We start from the raw sequence: 26,092 nt of genomic DNA, 5'->3' as shown, positions 1-26,092 counted from the left end.
GTTGGCTTATTGCTGTTGATGCTACATGCATATATAGCATTTTAGCTACTGTATCTGCTGTAGCTAACTAGCTAGCAATCTGAACTAGTGGTATTTCACAAAGCAGGATTACTGCGATGAATAAACCCATAACGCCCCAAGCAGTATGAATGGCGGCACTTTGTACTTGTACAGTGTTTTAATGATCATGTCAATGAATACAGTTTTAGCCCCTAAAATGGTGAAGTAGCTGAATTGAAATAGCCTGTTTATTGTAAACTTAGGTGGTGGTTGATAGCCTAGCTGGCTATTTTAGGCTAAATGTACTATAGTGTGGGTGACGGATAGACGTCACCCGATAGCAAGGTATGGCCCAGTTTTGTTCCGACCTTACTTATTTTGAAACGTATCAATAATCCATGCGAGCCCTGTGTATTGAATGAGGTGTATTGCCTCTGTCACAGATTGCCGTGAGAGTTAGCGGTCCGAGGATCTTGACAGGAGTGTCGTCAATGAGGATAGTGGTTCTGATACAAATGGGCAGGCGACTCAGCAAAATGTGTTTCTTGCAAAACTTTTCACTCACGTACACACATTGTTTTATATAGACGGTTTGGGGTTTTAATGAATGTTAATATTAACCAGATACAGATTTAATAAAGATTTTCCTGCATAACAGAGTGCAAAACTGTAGTAGTTTTGCTTCAGGTGAAAATGTAATTGGTTTAAAGAATATGGAAACAACTACGAGTAATGCAGTACTCGCTCACCCCTAGTCGATCGAGTGGCGACACTGAACGAAAGTGCGGTGTCTTTTGTGTACATATGGCTTTTTTTTATGCCTTTGTCGAGGACCCGGCCCTAGGCCCGCCTGATGAGAGATTGACAGAAGAGGAGTTAGGCAGGAATGCATTGTTAACCCCTCGCACACGCCATTGGGGTGGTAGTAAGAACGCCCGTAAGAGGAAAAATATGTGGTCAGAGATAATGAGCAGCCCTACTTGTCAGCAGAGGAGTCTGAAGTCGGAGGACTTAGATTTAGGGTACTAAGGAGCAAGGCTAAAGGTCTGACTGAGGCCATGCGTAACATGAATATATAATAACATTCTTGGTTGAGAAGTGTGGGCTTGCTCCTACAGGGGAGGAGCATAAGGCCTGGTTAAAGCAAAGCGATGAGGAAAACAATGTGGACGATTGGGAAATGAAAGAGTATGAGGAGTTGGGTGATGAATTACACTCGGCTATTAATTGGATGTCCTTTGTAGATTCCTTAAGGCGCCACAAGAAAGAGCACCTGAAGAGTGTATTGAGATGGTGGAAGGCACTTACTGCTGGCTTGTATGAAGTCAAAGTGTGGAGAGAGTCAAGGAGAGACTATGACAGTGAGACAGATAACAGTGATGAATAGGCTCATTAAAAAAGTTGCATAAGAGATAGTGTTTTCCCACTCGGTATAATGGGGATATTTCGGGATGAATGTCTTACCAAAACAAGTACACTTTTATACAAGCTGAAGGATATATAAGGAGTGAGCTTTTAGACGTTAGAAAAGCCTCTTAGAATTTCGCTTAACAAGATATCTACGGGCTGTTGAGGAAAGAGCAACGCAGAACAACTATAATCAAGCTTGAGTGGTAATTATAATCTATATTACTTGTAAAAGTAGGAAAAGTAGCACATAGAAGTTCAACGTTATAAGTTTCCTTTCATTTTTATGTCTTTTATTTTTCAGTAAGATACTATATAATGTAGGAAAAAAGTAGTATTCGTGCCCATAATATTCTAGGAATAGTTACGTTTATCTCCCAGAAGGGGGAGCTATAGGATAAGGTAAAGGCCAATGAGGATGGATATTTGAAGGGTGTATCTTGACATTAACATCTGGTGGAAAGGTGAATTAGAAAAACAAAGGGGTTATATGAACCTTATGTGAATCACGTAAAGGCACCGGTATACGGTTGAAAGAATATAAAGCAATGTATGTGATTAGCAAACTGAAAGATGATATTTAACCTGTGAGCTGTATAACTCTATTCTTTTGATTATAATAAAGTATATCTGACTCTAATCATATCTGAGAAAGGGTCTTTTAGAGGAATACAGTGAATACAGGAGATCATATAACAGCGTTGCATCACACCACTTCACTTCGAGACTGGGCTGGAAGTTCAGTAGAACTTACCAGTTCTCCAGGACGTTTGAAAGTACTTAAAGGAAAAGAGAGTTCGTCCCCGAGACACCTCCTCGTGGGGTACTGCTCGTGGGAAGGTGAGGTCTGAGCTCGGCACGGGGTCCGGGCTCACGACACCTTTGCACATGCCATAGGCTCAATGATACACAATTCTGCCTACTATACTTCACACAGATGATGAAGCTCGGCCATGAATAAAAACAACTAGATATTTTTTATTTTTTACGCACTGGTGTCCCGCAAGGCTTAGTTCTTGGTCCCCTCCTCTTCTCTCTGTGTACCATATCTCTTGGTTCTGTTTTCTCTTCCCATGGCTTTTCTTACCACTCATATTCTGATGACACACAACTCTTTCTTTCCTTCCCTCCTGATACTCAGATCACCATGCAGATCTCTGCCTGCTTGGCTGACATCTCTGTGTGAATGACCTCCCACAACTGTATAGACGGACACACCTTCTTCTATGGGGAGAACAACATTTTTGGGGCATTTATGTAGGCAAATGACATCCTGGACCTCTTGTTCCCCGTCTCTCCTCTGTCAATGACTAAGGCACAAAGCTTACTTCCCCGTTTCCAACAGCAGGCGCTAACCATTGAAGTTCTCCTGGATGTTCAATGCTTGCAGCTGCGAGGGAGTTTCACAGCATCAATGCATGCACATTGGGGCCAGTGAGAGGCCAAAGAGAAGCACCTAGAATTCATAAGCACAGCTTTAGTACATGAAGCATATAAATTACCGATTTATACTGTATATGACCATAATTGTGACTTTTTTTGGAAAAAGAATACCACTTATTAAACAAAATATTTTCCTCTGAGCAATATATTAGGATAAAATATAATATTTACCATGTTTATGAGGATACAATTATAGCTCATTACATCCTTTGTGTATTTTATACAGCCTTCTTTGCTCATCTTTATCAAGGGTATGAATAATTTTCAAGGGCAGTATATATACTGTCGAGTATTTTATAATTAAAGTTACCCATGCCTTGTAGCACTGAATAATGGGTTTTATAAAAGAAAAAAGCAATGGAATGGGAACACCAGGCAAATTCATATTTTCCATCTGTGGGCGTGCGTTGGGACGATTTAATTATATTCATTGCACCTCAGCATGGGCTACCCATTTCAGCGTTAAGTGGGTGCATATCTGAAATGAGAATACACATACTGTATCTCTGATGTACTTAAGTCCTGTGTAGCTGAAAGTGCATAAAAAATCATTTAAGTTTCAGAAGTGAAGATCAGGTCCTTTGTATTTGGCTATATATTAATGTAGTTACGACACATTTTAATCATCACTCAATACTTTAAGTTGTTTCTGGTCAATAGTTTTTTGCTTTGGTATGTTGCATGCTTTGATGGCTAAGATGATGTTTCTCCATCATTGTTGATCTCACTCCACAGGGGATGATGACTCTCTCTTGTCATAATTATGTTGTTTTCCATGGACCTTTTCTATGGACTTGCCCTATTGCCTGTAACACATCTGTCGTGCTTTAACCTCTTAGGATTTGTAGCATCCTTTTTTATGCTTGAAGTTACTATGGCCTCCACTGCATGTACACCACATCGTTTTAAATTGTTCTTCAGATTATATTTATTCCACAGTCCATAACAGAGTCCATAATACGGTGCAATCTCTAGGTCATAGAACTGTAGTTGCAGTGGCCTCCTCTGCAGTCTCACTTTGGTTTGCTTATTAGCTTTGCAAAAATAACCTCCAGTTGCTTCTGAATAATTATATTGAAATAGGCATTCTCTAGAAAGAACCTGAGGATAGATGCCTCGGTGAGAGCCATCTCAAACTTCTGAAGGTACATATGCTCCATTCTCACCGTACCATTGGCAAATGGGTCAGTGGGATTGTGTCAAACTCATGTAGTCTGTTTAACATCCGAAGAAATTAAATAAAGCCAAACCTTCCAGCATGAATCTGGCACCATATCTCACTATGGTGCAATTTCAACAGACACTGAACTATATTGCAACAATGCCATTCAATTCCCCCTATTCCAAGACAGCATTGGTAATTATTGGGACAAATTACCATGAGCTGTTTCAGGTTTCACATATTTACCATATTACTCATGTTATTTATAAATGAAAAGCTATGAGTGTCAGAGCATGGGTTATATCCTCTGTTATAAGTATAAAATATGCACACAAATCTCATCTCATCACTTTGGTAGAGGTTAATCTTGGTCTCATCAGTCCATAAATGTTTGTTCCAGAACCTTTGTGGTTCATCTCTGTACTTGTAATCTCACGTTCCAATCATTACTACTGATGAGTGATTTGCATCTTGTGGTATAGCCTCTATATTGCTCCTCTCTAAGTCTTCTTCAAATGGTTGATTGAGACAACTTCACCTCTGCCCCATGGAGATTGCTTGTAACATCACTGACTGATGTTTTGGGGGTTTTCCTTACAGCTCTCACAATGTTTCTGTCATCAACTGCTGTTGTTGGTCGACCTGTTCAATGTCTGTTGTTCAGTACGCCAGCGGTTTCTTTATTTTTCAGGACATTCCGAGTTGTTGTACAAGCTAACCCCAATGCTTGTGCAATGGCTCTGATCAATTTCCCCTCTTTTCTAAGCTTCAAATTGGCTTACTTTTCTCCCAAATACAGCACTCTGGTCTTTATGTTGGTTTATCTTTTCTAACACAAATGCAGTCTTCTCAGGCAAAACCAAAGGCTGAAACCAAGAGTAGAACTATTTATTTTTTAACCAATCAATCTAAGTTGCATATCAAATCTAGATAAAAATACCAGGAAATAAAAGATGAAATTCAGATCTATCATCTCATGTACATCTCTTGACCAAACAAAATGTTCTTCAGTGTATAGCAAAAACAAAGGAATTTACCTTTGTTTATACTTTTGGAGTGGACTGTATGTTTTTCCATTGCCTTTTCTTCCTTCCTTGTAGATTCATCTTTGTAATTAGTTCCTACAAAGTGTACTTGGCAGGAAAAATAACTGCATCTTAATATTGTCGTTTCATTCTATGATTTAGAAATTAATGTTAAATTGTGTATCAATATTATAGTAATTGCCGGTCCAAGGTCATTGACTTGTATGCCTGCTTTAAAGTGATATAGAAATTAAGCCAGCAACTTGCATTCAGTAAAAAAAATAATGTTTATAATTATGCAGGGCCACAAGGCATGACAGAATGCTTGAGTCACAAGTATCCCACAAATGTCCAATGAACAATTGACAGAAAAAGTAACCTGCACCCAGGCAGCAACACAATAAACAGGTGTGGTCTTCTTAAAGAAGTACTGTTGCTCTAACTCCAACAATTTTAATCTGTCACAAGGTACAATATACACTCACTGAGCACTTTATTAGGCATTTATTAGACATATTGTTTTTGTACTTATTGGTCTTTTGCTGCTGTAGCCTATCCACTTAGGAGGTTTGACGCATTGTGTGTTCAGAGATGCCCTTCTGCATACCACTGTTGTAATGTGTGGTTTGCATTACTGTCACCTTTCTGTCAGCTTTGACCACTCTGGCCCTTCTCCTCTGACCTCTCTCATTAACAAGGCGTTTTTGCCCAACTGCTGCTCACTGGATGTTTTTTGTTTTTTGCACCATTCTCTGCAAACTCAAGTGACTGCTGTATGTGAAAATCCCAGGAGATCAGCAGTTTCTGAGATAATCAAACCACCCTGTCTGGCACCAATTATCATTCCACAGTCAAAGTCTCTTAGATCACATTTCTTCCCCATGCTGACATTTGGTCTGAAAACAGCTGAACCTCTTGACCATGGCTGCATGCTTTTGTGCATTTAGTTGCTGTCACATGATTGGCTGATGATCCATGGATCTGTCCTGGTGCAGGCTGTTGGCATGTATCAGGTGCTGCCTGATATTACCTATGTGTACCTAATAAAGTAAGGGTAGGATTTCATTTTTATTTTTGCTTAACAAAATATAAGGTTGCTTTGCCCCTCTACATTATTATGTAAAAATAATGATATACCGTATGCCCCAAAAGTACAAGACAAACAAAAGAAAAACAAGCATATTTGTTGATTACTGTATTCCGATAAATATATATAAATATAAATCAAGTATGGTGATATTCTGCAAGTTACAAAATAATCAAAATGTATTTGATTATGTTGTATTTTATATATTGTTTTGATATATAACAGACTTAATGGTGAATAAACATTTACTCAATATACTGTAGAACTGATTCAGGTACTGAAGTACTAATAATTTGGAGTATCTATCAATCAGGCATTAATAAATAAATTCTAAAGTTATGAAAGCCCAGTCTAAGCTTTTGGTGGAGATATTTATCGACATATTTCAGGATGGAGTGACTCCATATTGAGTTACTTTCCTCATGCTAAATTATTGAATGGTGACTGCTGCCACCCAGTGTTTGTAGCATGCTGGTTGAACTGTACAAAAGTGCACAAGGAAAATACAGCATGTGGCCTGATTTGGTAACCCATGGTACGTTTATTTAGTATGTTATCATTTTGAATGCATTTTATGTTTGATTATTAATTTAATACAAGTAGACTTTTATCTAGTATCGACTGAATAATGTAACATATTAACTAATATAAATGTGAATGAGGTTGAATATGATTTATCTGTCATGAATTTTATCTAAAATGCAATCATTTGGAGTGTTTTCTGATGTGTTTTTGAAAATGCTTTTAACCCATGACCTTTTATCATTGGAGCCTAATGTAATTAGCCTCTTTACTCAGCATTAGTAATTTCCTCTAAAAATGTAATTTCAGTCAGAATAATCGACTATCATATAGTTTACACCTATATTGTACTATAGAAATGTAGCTGATCTGCTTCAAACTGCATTACCCAAATTTACTTGCACTCCACCAGCCTATGTTTGGCTAAATTAGACAAACCTGTTGACTCTTGCCAAAATCAGCTTATTATTATCTATTATTAAAACTGATTTCATACTTAAATATGCTTTTATTCTCATTTTTAACCAGTGTCTTGAGGCAATTAAGCAGCTGGGCAGGTCCTCGCCCTCATTTTTGTGGCAAGGTTGACTTAATCTTAGAAAGACGATTATATCACATTCTGCGGCCAGAATTTTTGTATTTGTGAGTGCACCTGCAAAGCACATGTGTGGACACTAATTCAGTAGATACAACCTAGTTTTATTTATCAGTTGTTTTGGTATCAGAGTCTTTTGCGTGTGATATTTGTTTACAAAATAATGCCATACTTTAAAAGGTCAAAATCTAAAATCCTTACAGTATATTTAGCTCTAATTCTTTTAGTTCCTTCAGTGTGGTCATTGTCCCATCTGTGTTTTGTAACAAAGATCTTTATTCTATAAAGCAGGGGTGTCAAACTCCAGTCCTGGAGGGCCGCAGTGTCTGCTGGTTTTTGGTGTGCATCAGGACGAGAGATGAATTTCAAAGTATTTTATTGCCTAAAGAGTCCACACACCTTGTTCTCAAGGCCAATTGGCTGCTGATTGAAAGGAAACCACAAATACCAGGAGACACTGCGGCCCTCCAGGACTGGAGTTTGACACCCCTGCTTTAAACCATTTGCAATGCGTTCCTTATGCTCAACCCATAGATGAGTGGATTAAACAATATTTATATATATATATATATATATATATATATATATATATATATATGCCTATATATGTATATATGTATATGTATATATGTATATGTATATGTATATATGTATATATATATATTCCAATGTTAAATTATAATCAACATATTGCCTCTAGAGAGCAATAGGCTGCATTCAGTGGCAACAAGAAATTGCAACAATGGATGCTGAAAGGTGTATAAAATGTCCTTACGTGTAGCGAGGGAAGCTAAGCGGAGAGCCAGGGGCGACCAAAGGTAGAACCTTTTTTAACCAACACGCGAACGTGTTAGTCACTAAATCCCAGGGAGAACCGAAATAGGGAATACCCAGCTAGGAACAGGACTTCTCCCGGAACAATGGGAGGAATAGAAATTAAACAAACCAAATTTCGAAAATAGTAAACAGAAAGGTAGCTCAAAAACGGCTAGCGAACGTAAAACAACCCTTAAGTAACCAGGGCGAACCAATAACTTTGGTACCGTGCCAAATAGCTGGGCACTGAGTGAAAACCAAAAGAAAATACAACCTAGCGAGAAAAACTAGGCACGAAAATAAAAACCTCAAGGCGCAGCTCGGGACAAAAATGCAAACCAAAATACAACACCGGGGACAACGTCCCTCTACCATCGACTCACACGAGTCCAAAAGAAAAAACAAAACCCTTGAGGAAGGCGCCAGCACACACAACTCTTCCAGCTGTACGCCTTCCTTACCTTTTAGATATTTCTCTTACTTTAGCAATGAGAGAATTACCCACCAGCACCGTACCTGACTCGTATAGGTTTAGAGTCTACCGGGCGCTTTACCGGCTTTGTGCCAAGGGCGAACGGTTGAACACAAAAGCACAGAAACTAGTCCATGCTGGTCTTAAATACTCTCCCGGGAGGTAATTCCCCTGGCGTAAACGAGGAACAGGTGGAAACAATTATCCTCGGCCAACTAGTGGCACCAGTGAGAATTACCTCCCACCATGACATTACGTAGCTTTATGTCACAAATCGTCTCCTTGGATACTTCTATGAACTTACTTTAGTAACATATCCTACACTCTCATGCTACCAATGTCTACTCCAATCTACAAATGAGAACCTCTGTGATGCCAGTTGCACTGGTAATACAGTAAATGACAAAAAATGGTAGTTTATCCAATGCTACAGTGCAGTCCGTAAGTATTTGGATCCATTTTAAGTTAACATGCTGACTTTTCATATTTTTACATCCATCTTGAGTGAACAGTGTAGGAATTGTTGTTGTTTTTATACATAGTCCCTCAATTTTATGGGACCAAAGGTAATTGGACAATTGGCTGCTCAAATGTTTCTTGGACAGGTCTCATCATTAGTTCAAGCATAATGATGCGATGATGCAAGGGGCGGGTGGGGGCTTGGTGATTGGTGCCATGACACTAGTGACCACTGGACAGAGGCGGGACTCGTGGGGGGTTGTTCGTCAGCCTGGACCTGCTGCTGCCGGGGTGCCCTCAACAGCCCTGACGAGGTTGTTGGTAACGCTAGAAAAAACGTTGGGCTGACGGTTCTCTGACCTCCGCCTCCTGCTCTGGGAACAATGGTGCGATATACCGAAACTGGTACTCGAGTAGGGACATGCCTGTGGAGGAGCTGTGAAGAGTGTTGTGGGCATATTCCACCCATACATGGTGGTCATTGGACTCTGGAAGACAGGCTGATGGTGGCTCTTAGGAGCTGGTGGAAAGCCTTCCAGAACCTGGACGGAAACTGAGGGCCTCGGTCTGACACAACTTCCTGGGGCAGGCTGAATACTCGGAAGACAAGAACTACTATGTGGCCCCAAGACAGTGGAAGACCGGTGATGAAGTCCACTGAGATGTCAAGGTGAGGTTAAGCGCTTTGGCTAGCTCCACATCCAGGAAATTACCTGCAGTGCCAGAGTCCACCATGGCCTGGAGGGTGTGACTAAGACCTCCCCAGGCAAGGGAGGCTGTCAGCAGGACCCCAGTTGTTCCAGGCTTGGGAGAGATTTTTGGCCGTCCTGGCACAAGGTCTGTCTTTTCCTGCCGCAGCAGCAACAGCAGCATTCACTCATCCACCTGTCACGCTTAGACTGAGAGAGCTGCATGCTGCCTACCTGCATAGACTCCTCAGTTGCATTGTTGATGGTCTTAGAAAGGCTTGGAGGTGCTTGGGAAATGACATCACCAGTATAGCTCTGTCTTTAGGAATTGGTGCTTGGCGTTCCCTTTGCCTCTTCCTGAGGCAGTTGTCCACCCGAATGGCCATGTCGATGAGCGCATCCAGATCTTCCGGCGCCTCTCGTTTTACTGAGAAAAAAATCTAACACAAACAAGCACTATAGAACCAGAAAACAAATGAACAGATAAACTGTAATACTAACACATAACCCGTGGGCGCTTGAGACAGAGATCAAAAGAAACTCAAGACTGAGCACTGAAACATGAAGCAAGAGGACTGTATACACAAGAGACAAAGGGGAAAAAAGACTAGAACTAAGAAGACAGCTGAACAGAAGAACCAAACTAACAAGACACAGGTGACAAGACAAATAGAATAATTGATAGTAATAATCACAAGACGGAAACACAGAACACAGACATTGCACCATGTGGCAGTTCTGGAAGATCCTGGACCAACCTTGACACTGGACCTAGAGGTAGGCAGCAGCAGTAGGATCAACACAACAAACCTAAATGAAACCAAATATTTGGTTTCCAGCTGCAGCATGTCACATTGAATCATTTTAATGCCTTGGATTTTCCTTGTGATGTCAATTATTTATATTTGACTGGAGCAGACACCTAATTTCATCTATAACTATCAAAGGCAAAAATGAATAAATGAAAAAGAAAAGTGTTCTACTGCTTGATCTGTGTCAAGGAATATATATTGTATCAATGGAATGATGAAGAATTAGAATTAGTATTGTTGTACTGTCATTAAGGCTTTATAGCTCTCGATGTGAGCATCACAGAGATCACAGAGAAAATTGCTTAAATGAACCAAGACACCATTTACCTGTCACATACATATTCTATCTTAGTTTAATTTAATTTATTTTCATTATTTTCATGGCACTAATATAAAAAAATCTAGGCCGAATTCCAATGCACCTTTTGTGAATCAAGGTTTTCAGGTTGCCGATTGTCCGGTGAAAACAAAAACCAGCACACCCTGTGGGTGTGGACCAGGGTTGCCAACCCCAGATCTAGCACATATCAGTACACAGTCATTTTAAAGAGCATTATCCATGTAACATTCCAATATCAGAAAAGTGTTAGCAATATTATAGCTTAATGGTAAACCGGTGCACCAAACAAAAAACACATGACTAAGCAAATGATGAATGCTTACACTACAGTATGTGAAATTCCCGCATTAGAGAATAGCAAAAACCTCTTGAAATTGGTATTAGAATTTAAATTAGAAAAAAGTATGCCACTATGAGCCTAACACTACCCAGGGTATACTAGCAAAGCTCCGACAGTAGATTGCTAGCTAGCCCCCAGTACAGTTATCATTTTTTAACAGTTGTGTATTATGTCAAATACATGCAAATATAACTATATCAAAAATATGACACAATATAAAGAATTGAAATGTTATAAAGATGTAACATGTATATCTTCACTATTTTCATAAGCTTTATATCCTCACTGGAATTCATGCTTCCTCCACCTCTTCTCAGCCACTCCCCAAATCCATGTTAGCATGGAATTAATTTGCTTTAGCCATCAGTCAGCAAAATTAGTAAAATCTTCCAAAAACTGAAGAGAAACAATTACATGACAAGTACTTGTATATTACTGCATAGTGTTATGGTTGAATGCACAATTCTGTGCTGAAGTAACAATTCATGCTTGTTGTGCACGGCTCTCAGTTTGGGGGGCTTGCTAAGCATGAAGTAAGTGACAATGGTGGCACTCAGAAACTGCATTCGGCAATAGTTGTCCTATCCAATATTTTTAAAAGGACAAAGCAGTCAAACTATCATGGTACATATGAATTGTTATGAAATTGTTAAAAGCTAATGATCAAACAAGTATTTTTTCCATTTTGTTTCTCCCGGTAATTGGAATGGATGAGGCCTCATTTATGAAGCAGTTGCATGTACAGATTTCATTATACACCAATTTGCCTCCTTAGGACTACTGCAGAAGGCTAATTTCAAAAATGAAATTACATGTGAAGATATGTAATATTTGAATCAGTGTGCAGTTTCATAAATGTTTTTGTTATTTTAAACTGTATATGTGAGGGAGTGGGGGCAAGAGACCAAGAGTGACCTGGAAGGGATCATAAAGTTGCCCACAATATGAGGGATAACCAATAAAATTATCTAGGAGCCCCCCACCACCGTGTGGGACCACTAGCGGAGAAGGGGAACACAGAAACCGGGAAAGAAACTCCCCCGTGGCAAACGCCAACTGAAGCATACTTATGGTTCCAAACTTCAGACGCTTAATTTTGTGCTTAGTGTCTAACAAAGAATAATCCAAAAAGGTTCCCTAGAAGTAAAAAAGTAATCTTGCTTAAAAATGTGCAGAAAGGTCTCATGGTTAACTCTGTAACATTTACAGTTCACCAATATATTGTAAAGAGCTTTTTAACCCACGGTGCCCACATGACTGTACATGCCTGTAGGATACGCCAATATCATATGCGTGCGTGGGTTAAAGTTTGGTGGTACAGCCAACATCATATTGCTTTTGGTCTGTGTATATTCCGATATTGTACTTTTGTAAATATTTTCATGTTCATTATATTCTCTGTTTCTAATCAAGCAATTCATACGTAGCTAAAGTGTAGACACAGCTTTTATTAAAGGGTCTTTTTTCCTGTTGGTTTCAATGGAAAAACTATTCAAAACTTGACAATTTTATTTTACATTATGTTCATTTGTCTCAAACATTGAACAAGGCATTTCTGTCTGCAGAAGAGCTGCTCAGTGGATTTTTTGTTTTTTGTTGTTTTTTGCACCATTCTGTGCAAACTCTAGTATGCGTGAAAATCCCAGGAGATCAGCAGTTTCTGAGATACTCAAACCACCCTGTCTGCCACCAACAATCATTCCATGGTTAAAGTCACTTAGATCACTTATATTTTCCCCATTCTGATGGTTGAGGTAAAAATTAACTGCAGCTCCTGACCCGTATCTACATGATTGTATGCATTGCACTGCTGACACACAATTGGCTGATTAGATCTCATTAATAAGTACGTGTAACAAAGTAAAAAATGTTTGATGATGATGCTGTTCATATCTTACTGCAACCAGTAAGATATGAAAAACATTAAAATAACCAAGCACTGTCATCAAATGTGTTTCCAAACATAAACAAGGTGTACCCTGGTGCTTTCAAAACGACTTGAAATTTCAGTGTTCATTTAACTGTCCAAAGAAGCAGTTTTAAGTCAGCATTATTATTGCTTGTGAAGGATAGAGTTGTATCCACTACTGAGACAAGACAAAATGATTGACTTCACCATGTCAGTCATTGTGTCAGGGGATGTTGGAGTCTAATCCTGAAGAAATGAGATTCAAGGCTGTCTAATTTTAGAGTACCTGTGATCCATCAGCCGGTAGCAAGATGACAGTGAAAATAAATGGTAGGGATGTACTTATTACTGATTATGCTCAGACTCACTGGGAATGTACATGTTAATCTGCACAGTCATCTAACATCACATCTCTCTGTTTAAACGGGTAATTTATGCATGGATGATCTGTCTGTCAGCATTGCTGGTTATGTGAAAATCAAAGCATTTATATGATTTTTCTTTTAGCATAAATTCTTTCAAACACTGGCTAGCCAAACTAGTATTGTCTTGCACAAATCATTGTGCACAGAAGTTCCATACATAATCTCTTTTTCCTTGAGTGAAAAATGAATAATTAGACTATGTGATATGTGCCATGATTAATGCTGTCTAGGGTCTTGTAGAGTCTGCAGGACCTGCACTTGTCTGCAAATAATATTATTAGCTAGATAAGGTTAAGCACAACTTAATAGCGACTTCATGACAATTCCATTCATAAGAACATTGATTTGCATTGTATCATCACTGTAGACAACTGGCTGGCTTGCCAATGCCAACATTAATCAGTATGGCAGTGCTAAATGTGTTGCAAAAGATTCTGTCACTTGCTTTGTTATACTAAGTATCATCTACAGCAGATGTACAGTAGAGTGGCTACAGAGTGTAAGCAGCAGATAGAGTCGGCAGTGGTACCATTTGTTTTGTGTCTCTTGTGCACTCTGTGAGAAACAGTTGATATGTAAGTTCCTAAATAAGTCATTTTGTCATTTTGTGAAGGAAATATTTAGCTAGTAATTTTGGAAACATGCATCTTCGAGAGAATCAGAGAGATAAAAGCCTTTCGAAGCTGCATGCATAATGTCATTCTGACTCGGCAATTCAATAATATGAATAAATAATGTAGCGACGGCTAGCTCCTCGCTACATTGTGTCAACCCCCATACTTAAATGTGGTTACAGTTAGCTATACTTTTTCCTTTTTTTTTCTTTTATTAACTGGACATAACATTTAGTACCATGCTTTGACAGACCGTTTTGATACCACATCGATGATGATGACTCGAGCACAAGGCAATTTATTCCGCAGTTTGTCTGCACAGCATGGGTTTACAGGGTCAAATGGAGCAATTCACCAGTGATACTTATTTTAAACAATTGCGAAATGAGGAGGCAATTTACTACCTGGTTTCATTCTAGGTAGCTATTGGTCTGTAGCCAGTTAAATTCTTTGTCGTCTTATGTATCAAAATGCACATTGTGGGCCACATTGGATGTACAGTGCCGTCCGTAAGTATTTGACAGTGACACAATTTTTTGTTGTTTTTGATATGTACTCCAGCAAAAAAAAAAGGTGTTGAAATAAAACAATCACTGTGTGGTTAAAGAGCAGACTTTCATCTTAAATTCTAGGGTCCATCCATATTAGGTGAACCATATAGATATACAAGACCAAAAGTAATTGGACAATTGGCTGCTCCAATGTTTCTTGGACAGGGGTGTTAAGTTTCATTGTTAGTTCATGCATAAAAGAGCTAGCAAAAGGCTAGAGTTGATTCTAGGACTTCATTTGGAGTCTGTTGTTATTGTCGCTCAACATGAGGACCAAAGCTATCCAGCAAAGAAATAAAATCTAGACCCATTGTTTTCAGTTTAGTTTACTTTACTGCTTAAGTTCTACTAAACAGAAAATACCGCTTTGCACTAGTGTAGGGATGTAACTACAATCTGGATAGCTGTGATTTATGCAGATGACCCATAGCAAGCTATTTCAGACATTATCATGACTTATGTATATTATTATATCATATTTGGATGTCATTACAAATCCGGCAAGAACAGACATTTTTACTGAATACCAGAGGTGAGAGAGAATGAGGGAGAGGAGAATAAGATGTTAGGCCAGGCAAGGAGAAATATATAGTTGACATCATTGACATTGCCTCATAGGAGAGTTGATTTGGATATTCTCCACATCTAACAAATACATTTCAATAATTAAGAATAATTAAGAGTTTAAAAGTTTGTCAGGATATCTTAGCCCTTACTGGCACACACAGATTGACAGTAAGTGTGATGAATCGAAAGTGGTGCAAAATTAGCCATAGTGTTGCCTAGGGAGGGGGGGTTTAAATAAGGAGGCTCGCCTATTCCCCACCTCATCATGCACTAGTGACTCTGGTTAATTGGGCACCTCCATTATGGCTGTCCCAGATGACTGCTTGTCTGCAAATCGTATAATGTTCTAATCTATTGAAATGCAGCACAAAGTCAGTGTTGTTTAACTTATTTGTGTGTGTGTGTGTGTTTACAGTAATGCCATATAACAGCGCACATCACTGTGTTGTTGAAGTGGAAAATTTCCTGCTACTGATGGGTGGAGAGGACCAGTGGAACCCTAATGGTAAGATATTTGATGAAATTTTTATTCACATCTAAAAGCATTGGTTACTGTTGTATAATAGATAACACGCCAAAACAATAAGGGAGTGCTGCTGAAAAAAGTATCCCAAAGACATTTATGTGAGAATTAACAGAAGGAACAATACAAAATCGCAAACTTCGGAATTTAGTTCTGAGACTTGGAATTAAGTCAGACGTAACTTGCAAAAAGACATTTGCAATTCAGATTCAGTGCTGGGAGCACACCCTCAAATTATATTTGACATTTGGAAGCATTTCCTGCGAGGTTGGTTTTCACAAAATTCAATAACATTTCGCTAGCCTCACTTGAATGGGCCTGAGTAGCTCCAATTTGGCATAACAGTGCTCAACTTCAGGGTATGTGCATTGAAAATAAACCAATGGGCATTTACTTCTCTTTATTTGTAATAAATGTATTGCTTTTATAAAAAAGATGCCCCAAAAAGAGAAAAACAGATATTGCACACATGGTGAGCAATAAACTACACCATCTAATCCCTCCTTTCCCCACCTCATCCGGTAGAGAACTCCCATGATGAGACACACAGATTCTCAGTCTTTTCCGTTAAGAATAGGCTAAATGGTAGCTCCATGATACGGCCACACAATGACCCAGTTACCTTGCCCGGAAAAGGGAAACCGGGGCCCCCTGCTGGAGCCAGACCTGGGAGGGGAGCTCGTCGGCGAGCATCTGGTGGCCGGGCCTTATCCCATGGGGCCTGGCCGGGCACAGGCCGAACTGGTCACGTGGGCTCACCACCTGCAGGGGTCGGCATCGGAGTAGGGTGCTTTGCCCAACGGGCAGTAGGCAAAGGCGGGGATCCGGGCGTGCTGATCCTCGGCGTCGCAGACTGGTTCTGGGGACATGGAACATCACCTCTCTGGTGGGGAAGGAACCGGAGCTAGTGCGGGAGCGGTACCAACTAGATATAGTTGGGCTCACCTCCACGCACAGTACTGGTTCCGGAACCAAACTCCTGGAGAGGGGCTAGCCTCTGTTCTTTTCTGGAGTTGCTCAAGGTGAGAGGCGCCGGGTGGGTGTGGGGATACTCACAAGCCACTGGCTGAGCACCACTGTGTTGGAGTTCCACCCGGGGAACGAGAGGGTCGCCTCTCTGCGACTACGTGCCGCTGGGGGGAAAGCTCTGACTGCCATTTGTGCTTATGCACCAAACGGCAGTTCAGAGTATCCGGCCTTCTTGGAGTCACTGGGTGGCATCCTGGAAAGGGTGCCACCCGGAGACTCCATAGTTCTGCTGGGCGACTTCAACGCTCACTTGGGCAATGACGGAGAAACCTGGAGGGGGGTGATTGGGAGGAATGGCCTGCCTGATCTGAACCCAAGCGGTGTTTTGTTATTGGACTTCTGTGCTGGTCATGGATTGTCGAAAACAAACACCATGTTCGAGCATAGGGTAGCTCATAAGTGCACTTGGTACCAGAGCACCTTAGGCCAAAGATCGATGATCGACTTTGTGGTCGTATCATCAGACCTGCGGCCGTATGTCTTGGACACTCGGGTGAAGAGAGGAGCAGAGCTGTCAACTGATCACCACCTGGTGGTGAGTTGGATCAAGTGGCCGGGGAGGCTGCTGGACAGACCCGGTAAACCCAAACGTGTAGTGAGGGTGAACTGGGAACGTCTGGCGGAGGCCCCTGTTCGTGAGGTGTTCAACTCCCACCTCCGGAGGAACTTCTCACGCATCCCGGGGGAAGCTGGGGACATGGAGTCCGAGTGGGCCATGTTCAAAGCCTCCATTGCAGAGGCGGCAAGCAGGAGCTGTGGCCAGAAGGTCATCGGTGTCTGTCGGGGCAGCAACCCAAGAGGGAGGCCGTCAAGCTGAAGAAGGAGGCCTTTTGGGCTTGGCTGGCCCGGGGGTCCCCTGAAGCAGCAGACAGGTACTGGGTGGCCAGAAGGCTTCGGCAGTCGCTGAAGCAAAAACCCGGGTATGGGAGGAGTTCGGGGAGGCTATGGAGAAGGACTTTCGGTTGGCCTCGAGGAAGTTCTGGCAAACCATCCGACGACTCAGAAAGGGAAAGCAGGGCTTGTCTCAGGCTGTTTTCAGCAGGGGAGGAGAACTGCTGACCTGGACTGGGAATATTGTTGGGCGGTGGAAAGAGCACTTCGAGGAGCTCCTGAACCCGAACAACACGTCCTCTGTGGAAGAGGCAGAGCCAGAAGACTCGGGGGAATCTGCACCTATATCCCTAGCGGAAGTTGCTGAGGTAGTCAAAAAGCTCCTCAGTGGTAAGTCGCCGGGTGTAGATGAGATTCGCCCTGAGATGCTGAAGGCTCGGGACATTGTTGGGCTGTCTTGGCTGACACGCCTCTTCAGTGTCGCGTGAAGGTCGGGGACAGTACCTGCAGAGTGGCAGACCGGGGTGGTGGTCCCCATTTTCAAGAAGGGGGACTGGCGGGTGTGCTCCAATTATCGGGGTATCACACTCCTCAGCCTCCCTGGGAAAGCTTACTCTAGGGTGCTGGAAAGGAGGCTCCGACCGACGGTCGAACCTCGGATTCAGGAGGAGCAATGTGGCTTCCGTCCTGGCTGTGGAACAGTGGACCAGCTCTTTACCTTGGCAGGGTTGCTGGCAGGGTCATGGGAGTTTGCCCATCCAGTCCACATGTGCTTTGTGGACTTGGAGAAGGCTTTCGACCGTGTCCCCCGGGGAACCCTGTGGGGTGTACTGCGGGAGTATGGGGTACCGGGGCCGTTGTTACGAGCCATCAGGTCCCTGTATAACCAAAGTGAGAGCTGTGTCCGCATTCTCGGCACAAAGTCAAGCACGTTTCCTGTGGGTGTTGGACTCCGCCAAGGTTGCCCCTTGTCACGGGTCCTGTTTGTGATATTCATGGACAGGATCTCAAGGCGCAGGCGAGGTGAGGAGAGTGTCCGGTTTGGTGACCTCTCCTCACATCACATCTCTGCCTTTTGCGGATGATGTAGTTCTGCTGGCTTTATCGGACCGTGACCTTCAGCACGCACTGGAGTGGTTTGCCGCCGATTGTGAAGCGGCCGGGATGAGAGTCAGCACCTCCCAAGTTCTCTGCCGGAAAACGGTGGATTGCTCCCTCCAGGTTGGGAACGAGTCTTTGCCCCAAGTGAAGGAGTTCAAGTATCTTGGGGTCTTGTTCACGAGTGAGGGTAGAAGGGAGCGTGAGATCGACAGGCGGATCGGTGCAGCATCAGCAGTAATGCGGGCGTTGCACCGGACCGTCGTGGTGAAGAGGGAGCTGAGCCGGAAGGCGAAGCTCTCGATTTACTGGTCGATCTACGTCCTTAGAGATAGGGTGAGGAGCTCGGACATCCGGAGGGAGCTCGGAGTAGAGCCGCTGCTCCTTTGCGTCGAAAGGAGCCAATTGAGGTGGTTCGCCTCCCTTTGGAGGTTTTCCGGGCTCATCCAGCTGGGCGGAGACCCCGAGGGAGACCCAGAGCCCACTGGAGAGATTATATATCTCTCCTGGCCTGGGAAAGCCTCGGGATCCCCCAGGAGGAGCTAGAATGCGTTGCTGGGGAGAGGAATGCCTGGAATACCCGGCTTTGCCTACTGCCACCGCGACCCGACTCCGGATAAGCCGGTGATGATGGATGGATGGATGGATAAATGGTAGCTCTTCCTAGAATGTTGGTCAGTGTTACTGGAGTTCTTCCATGAGTGTTGCCATCTCCACGGATGGCTGTGGGATGGCCTTGGAGATCATTAGAACAACTGCAGAACAGGTCGGATAAGGTACAATTCAATTGTCTCCAGCCATTAACATCAAGTCTAGTTCACAAGGGAAATATTGGCCAAGTCAGTAAATATGAAAAAACAGCAAACAAAAGTAGTATGCAGTGTGGGATACCATGAAATTGATGATTTTGGTGCTTTAACTAAGCTCGAACATCAGAACATTTTCCAAATATTCATTGACTTGTGTCACAGTCACAGTTCAACAACCCCAAAGAAAATTGGTCTTCACTTCAATCCGTTGAATGCAAATTAATTGATGTAAATCAACAACCAGTACTACCACACCCATAGATACAGCAAACAGTTGACCCAACTGCCAACAATCCCAAAGCACACTGCTTCATAGCAGTCAATATCCTGCTATATAAATTAATTGTATGCAAAAATATAATCTGTGTACATTACTTTGGATAAGTGTCTGCTAAATGCTGAATTGTACAACCAAATTAGATATATTCTTTACCATTCTCTTTATTTTGAGCTAAGTCTTTTCTAGTAGACATCGTGGGTGGGCTCCACAGTCTGGTATCTAATCTTGTCTATGACAGTGTCAGCTGTGTCTGGCAGCTGCTCCGGGTGGCACATCTGTAAATTTGATAGAGTCCTTGCTTGCTCCATTGAGTTTTTGTGGGAGGTTTTAAAAAATAGAAGCCTATCATTGATAATGGCCATAGAATACCTTACATTTGTTTACAATAAAGGTATCAGCATGTTGTCACCTGCCTGCTCCCTTTGTGATATGTACAAGTTGGTGATGAAGCTAAGAAGAAGAGTACAAGGAACAAATAATCCAATATCCAAACATATTTTGGGGTGGGGGGTGGGCTGGAGCCTTGGGTGAGAGGCAGGACTATACCCTGGACAGGTTGGTAATCCGTTGCTAATCCATCGCAGGGTACATACACCATTCACACATGTGTCCCAATTTAGACTCTCCCCTCTGTTACACAGTGCACCACCATGCTACCCATATCCACACATAGACATTTTGCACCTTTTTCATATGCTGTTCTCTGACACTTATAAGGTGTTCTTATCATTTCCAGGCAAGCACAGTACAAACTTTGTGAGTCGTTATGATCCAAGATTCAATAGTTGGATACAACTTCCACCAATGCAAGAAAGGTACAGTATAACATTTTAATTTAACTATATATTTATTTTTCTAGAAGTACAGATACATTGTTATAATCATATACTGCCCTACAATAAGAATGACATCTTTTAAAAAAATAAAAGGAATATGCTGTTTTGAGTAATTAATATTGATCATATAAATGTTATAGCTACTGCTATCATCTGCATTTCATTGTCACTCTTCCCTGCAGGAGAGCCAGTTTCTTTGCCTGCTGCCTGGACAAGCACCTGTATGTGATTGGAGGAAGGAATGAGACTGGATACTTGTCCAGTGTGGAGTCTTACAATCTGGAGACCAATGAATGGAACTATGTGTCATCTTTGCCCCAGCCCCTGGCTGCACACGCAGGAGCTGTGCACAATGGCAAAATATACATTTCAGGTTAGGTATCAATATGCCCATATTCACCAGCGATATCTTACTAAACATTATGTCATGATTAATTGATTAGCTCTTGTAGAAAACGTATCGTATCGATTCTGTTATGGGTATTTTTCTTGTAGGCGAAACAGGGTTTTTTTTTTCAAACATACAGTACATATTTAATAGTACTCAGCTAAGTAAACAATACCAGTGTCTAGTTCAAGATAAAGTCAAATGCACATGTTCTCTTAAAACATTTATTGAAATTTTGGACATTCTTAGACGGTTTTTACAAAACATTCCTGGAGCTTATCCCACCAAATAAGGCTACACAAAGTGCATTACAATGAATGCCTCTTAAACACACATTCACACACACACACGCACACGCACACACACACACAAACACACACAGCGAAGGCAGCAATGCAAGGAGCCAACCAACTCACCAGGAGCATTAGGCATGCTTTGCTCAAGGGCCGGGGATCCATCTAAATGTTATCACAAATTATAGGAAAACACTCATGTCTGTCATCTTTGCCAGGGGTGTATTAAACCAGGGGTGCAAGATGTAAGTAAAATGTAAGATGGTTGATTCCATTGAATCATCAATAAAGCACATTACTTTACAAGTTGGAGAATAAAAGTTTTTGTCAACAAAGGTATTCTTTTTTTAGTTTACAGTAATTTCTGTGCTTATCAAGGCTGCCAATAATTCTGAACTGTATATTTGGCTATAATACCTTATTGATATGTCAACTTATAATTTTTTTCACACCCCATAAGGGTAGACCTATTATTTAATCTTAGTCTCAAGAAGGATGAGATCTGAAAATGATGTAATGTCTGTTCATTTGAAATGTGTGACTGCTTATGTTTTAGGGGGAGTACACAATGGAGAATATGTATCCTGGCTGTACTGCTACGACCCAATGATGGACGTGTGGGCCAGGAAACAGGACATGAACACAAAACGCGCCATCCATGTTCTTGCAGGAATGAATGATCGTCTTTATGCTATTGGTGGAAACCATTTGAAAGGTAGGGAATTTCCTCAGTTGGAAAGGCCATCATTAAATCATATTCTCTACAGCTAACATGAGGTCAGAAATCGATGATGGCAGGTGCCATAAAATGCTGAGTAGGATGGGAGGCATGTATAGTGCATGGCTGGGTGTGGTACTTACATGGCATCTCTTATAAGCACTCCATTTAAAAAGTTTTCAGTGTTTTAAAAAATTCACAAGGTAGCGTTAGCAGCGTGTGTCAGCGTAGGTAGGCTGGCAAAAAGCACCAGGCAGTAGAACGTGTACCATAAAAAGAGGCAAGCTGGCCAATTCATTACACAGAAAAGTATTATAATCGAAAAGCATTGCGTTTTCAACCCAGGTCTGATAAAAAGTGCTGCAATATCTACATGATGACAGCAACATATACTGTTGAGTAGAAGCTTAAAATTTGCATTTTAACCACGTGTAAATTAAGAGAGTATAAATGTAAACTTTTGGAGTGAAGAGCCAAATTAAGAAAAAATATGGCATAGGAACAGTGGCCTTCAGTTGAAACTCGCTGACAGGAACAGATGGACACTTAGTTGGATAGTTGCTAAACACCAAAACTGCAGACTGAATCTCTAGTGGTCTGTGTTCCAGGGCTTGTTTCCAATGTGTGTCATTTGAAGTGAACCTTATGAGGGACATTGATATTCCTGGGAAATTGTTTTCGCATCTGTCTGCTTGTTTTGGCAGGTTTCTCCCACCTTGATGTAATGCTGGTGGAGTGTTATGATCCCAAGGGAGACCACTGGAACATTCTTCATACCCCCATTCTGGAAGGCCGGAGTGGGCCAGGATGTGCTGTGCTTGATGACAATATTTTCCTGGTCGGCGGCTACAGTTGGAGTATGGTAATATATGGAATTCATTAGATAAACTTTTTATTGATCTATCATTGCTTCAATCATGCACTTTCAATCTTAATTATATATCTTGCATTACCTGGCACTGAATTAGCAACAGATCCTTTGCAAAATCAAGGTAGGCCCCACTACCTATAGTTAGTTTTGTCAAAAAAGCTTTCACCAAAGGGGTTGACTGAATTAGCAAATTGAATTTGTTGAGAAATATAAATACATTGGAATGGTAATACATCATAAATTCACCTGAGATCCACACGCTGAAGCCATTCACAAGAAAGGAGTGTTAAAATTGATTATGTTAAATCTGAAAACATTTAGAGGGATATAATGATCCCATTTCATCACTTATTTGTAAAACGTGTCTTAATGTCCTGCTTTATTGCATAATTTTCCTCTCTGTCAGTGGGTAACAAAACATGGGCAGCAAAATTGCGCGGGTGCATCTTAATTCCATGACATCTGTATTTGATACCCCTGTAACTAGAAAGCGATCCCTTATATTTAAGGATGTGACACATCCCCTAAGCAGGAAATATGAACTGCTACCTTCAGGTAGGGTGCCAGAACTCCACACAAAGTTCCCAGAAATCCTTTGTACCTATCATTATAGCATTTATAAACAGGACATGATTGATGCGTTTCTACAGTGCAGTCCATAAGTATTTGGACAGTGCTACAATTTCTGTTCTTTTGGCTCTGTAATCCAGCACATTGGATTTGAAATGAAACCATGAATATGTGGTTAAAGTGCAGACTGTCACCTTTTATTTGAGGGTTATTCATAATGGCTGATACATGTAGGAATTACATCCCTTTTTATACATATTTCTCCCCCCCACCCCCCCCATTTTATAGGTCCAAAACAGATTCGACAGTTGGCTTCTCAGCTGTTTCAGATTTGTCAGGTGTATTCAATTTCATTTTGCATCAGATCTTTGGATGGCAACATTATATTTCTTAGCTTTGCATCATGAAGGGTAAATTATCCATCACCCATAACTCTGATGCAATAAAATAAGGGACTGCAAATGGGAGTCCCTTATTTTATTGCATCAGAGTTATGGGTGATGAATAATGTGGTTTTGCTTGCAGATTATACATTAAATTCACAGAACTTCCGTTTTTCCCATAGGTATTTGGCGTGCATGTTTAATCAGTATATACGCACTCTTACATGTAAACACGTATGTGGAGTGTCAATATGGCTACAGTTGAGTAACTGTTTTTGAAAATGCTTTTTCCTTTCAAAATATGTGCTTTGTGTTTTGAATGTTGAACAGTTCATACCTCTGCTTTGTTGTATTTGGGAAGGCTATAGATCAGAACCTGCATACCGAGGCCTGTCAGTCTGATACAATTAAACTTTTACTTCATTGATTTTGGGATGAGATGGATATTCTGACAGTGATAACTGATGTTCTGTTTCAGGGAGCATACAAATCATCCACCATTTGTTACAGCCCGGAGAAGGGAACATGGACCGAACTGGAGGGAGATGTAGCAGAGCCTCTGGCTGGACCTGCCTGTGCCACTGTCATACTGCCGGCCTGTCTGCCATTTAACAAATGATGGGGCAACATCTTATGTTTTCTGCCGAATTACAGCTCTTTAGTAGATTATCAAGAAGTGAACAATTATTTTTTTAAGTTTCACACGAAGAGCTTTGGCTGTATAATATTTAAAAATCATTCACAGCATCATGTATTTTGAAAAATGTAAAATGGCCAGTTGTTGTCGCCTTTCTCTATAGGTTAATTACATTCATTGTTTAAATGGCCATAAGCAGTTGTCATGCATTTTACTGGATTACAACAGTTTCCCAATTCCATTTTTAATTCTGTCAGTTCAAGATCATTTAAGTATTGTAGATCCCAGGTGCTGCTTGATCAAACTTTGACATTGACACCTTACTGCAAATAATTTACACTGTCAGCTGGGAGTGTTCTTCTGTGAAACTCAGGGTTCACAGTACATCATTTAGAAAAGGCAGTTTACCTTCAGTCTGCATGTGAACTATCACTTCAGACAAGCTGCAATTACTGGTAAAAAATGTTCACAAGGCAGAAACTAAAAAGTTGACCTAAAACCCTAAACCCTTTTATAATGTTGCCAATAACTTAGCACTTATACAGAAAACAGTATCACTGCAATAGAGTATTGTTTCATCATCCTTAAACAAATGTTACATTTACTAAAACAACTGCTCTTTGTCAGCCATGTGTGTAAAGTGTAAATAGAATGTGATCTGCTGAGTATTCCTGTTGTTTTGATGAAATGTTTGTCTTTCTATGCGCATATTTTACACATTCTGAACATTGATCTGAGACTTGGAGCCCAGGTCAGGGAGGGTGTGTTACAAAGTGCTTTCATACATTAATACATAACCTGAACAATGCTTGGATGGCTGAATTGGAAAGTAGTCATTATGATAGTAATATTAGTCACAGTTCCCACAAGCAGCCCAGATGGCTCGCTGGTTCACAGCTTCTATACAGATTCTGTGGCATGGATCATCTTGATGTACATATTAACCTTTATGAAAATGAGTGATAATATATCATGATAAATTGGCACTTTGCATCAGGAGCCTGTTTCTTTCAGTTTAGTAAAAATGTACAGTGTTTCAAGAGCCTGTTTCTCTTTTGTTTTTGGTTTGCTTTTGTCCCCGTGCTGGACTCTACCAGTATGATATTGTGAAAAGTTTAAACACTTCATTTTTATAGTGATTTACAAATCAAACAGCTATATTTTCAGAGATTGATTATAATTATTGATAAACTAATTCTCTCTGTAAGTACATAGAGAAATGGTATTAATTTGTTTTGTCTACACGTGTATGTTATGATGAGTATGGCATAGTTGTTAGGGAAGTTAACATTACCAGGAGATTGCATGTTGCATCCCAGTTAGAGTAGGACTCTACTGGTGTACCCTTTCACGTGGTACTCAAACTGAATCAGAGGTCATTGTTCTCTCCAGACGAAGGGCAGCCAATAGAGATTCCTACATCCAAATGGGACCTCAAAAGTCATATCTTAATTATTTAAAATCCAAAGAACCATAGCAGAGCTCAATCATTCAAGTCTGGTTAATTGTATGTGGAGAACCTCAAAAAAGCAAATTATTACATCCTTATTTTCCAATTGAGAGATAATAGTAAGTACAATGACAGAGCTGT

At 41.0% G+C, this 26,092-nt stretch overlaps 1 protein-coding gene across 1 annotated transcript in view; it reads left to right on the top strand.

Annotated features, from left to right (window-relative positions):
- The window catches only part of klhl14 (kelch-like family member 14), a 53,280-nt gene extending 28,797 nt beyond the window's left edge, over positions 1-24,483 (top strand). The window contains exons 3-8 of the mRNA XM_061256236.1: positions 15,651-15,740; positions 20,542-20,620; positions 20,824-21,014; positions 21,879-22,037; positions 22,745-22,902; positions 24,343-24,483. Of these exons, the coding sequence (XP_061112220.1) occupies positions 15,651-15,740; positions 20,542-20,620; positions 20,824-21,014; positions 21,879-22,037; positions 22,745-22,902; positions 24,343-24,483 (818 nt within the window). The remainder of the gene's footprint in view (positions 1-15,650; positions 15,741-20,541; positions 20,621-20,823; positions 21,015-21,878; positions 22,038-22,744; positions 22,903-24,342) is intronic.
- The last annotated feature ends 1,609 nt before the right edge of the window (positions 24,484-26,092 follow it).

Source organism: Conger conger, chromosome 9 (assembly GCF_963514075.1).
Source record: "Conger conger chromosome 9, fConCon1.1, whole genome shotgun sequence".
NCBI lineage: Eukaryota > Metazoa > Chordata > Actinopteri > Anguilliformes > Congridae > Conger > Conger conger.
This window is presented reverse-complemented; position numbering and strand designations above follow the sequence as displayed.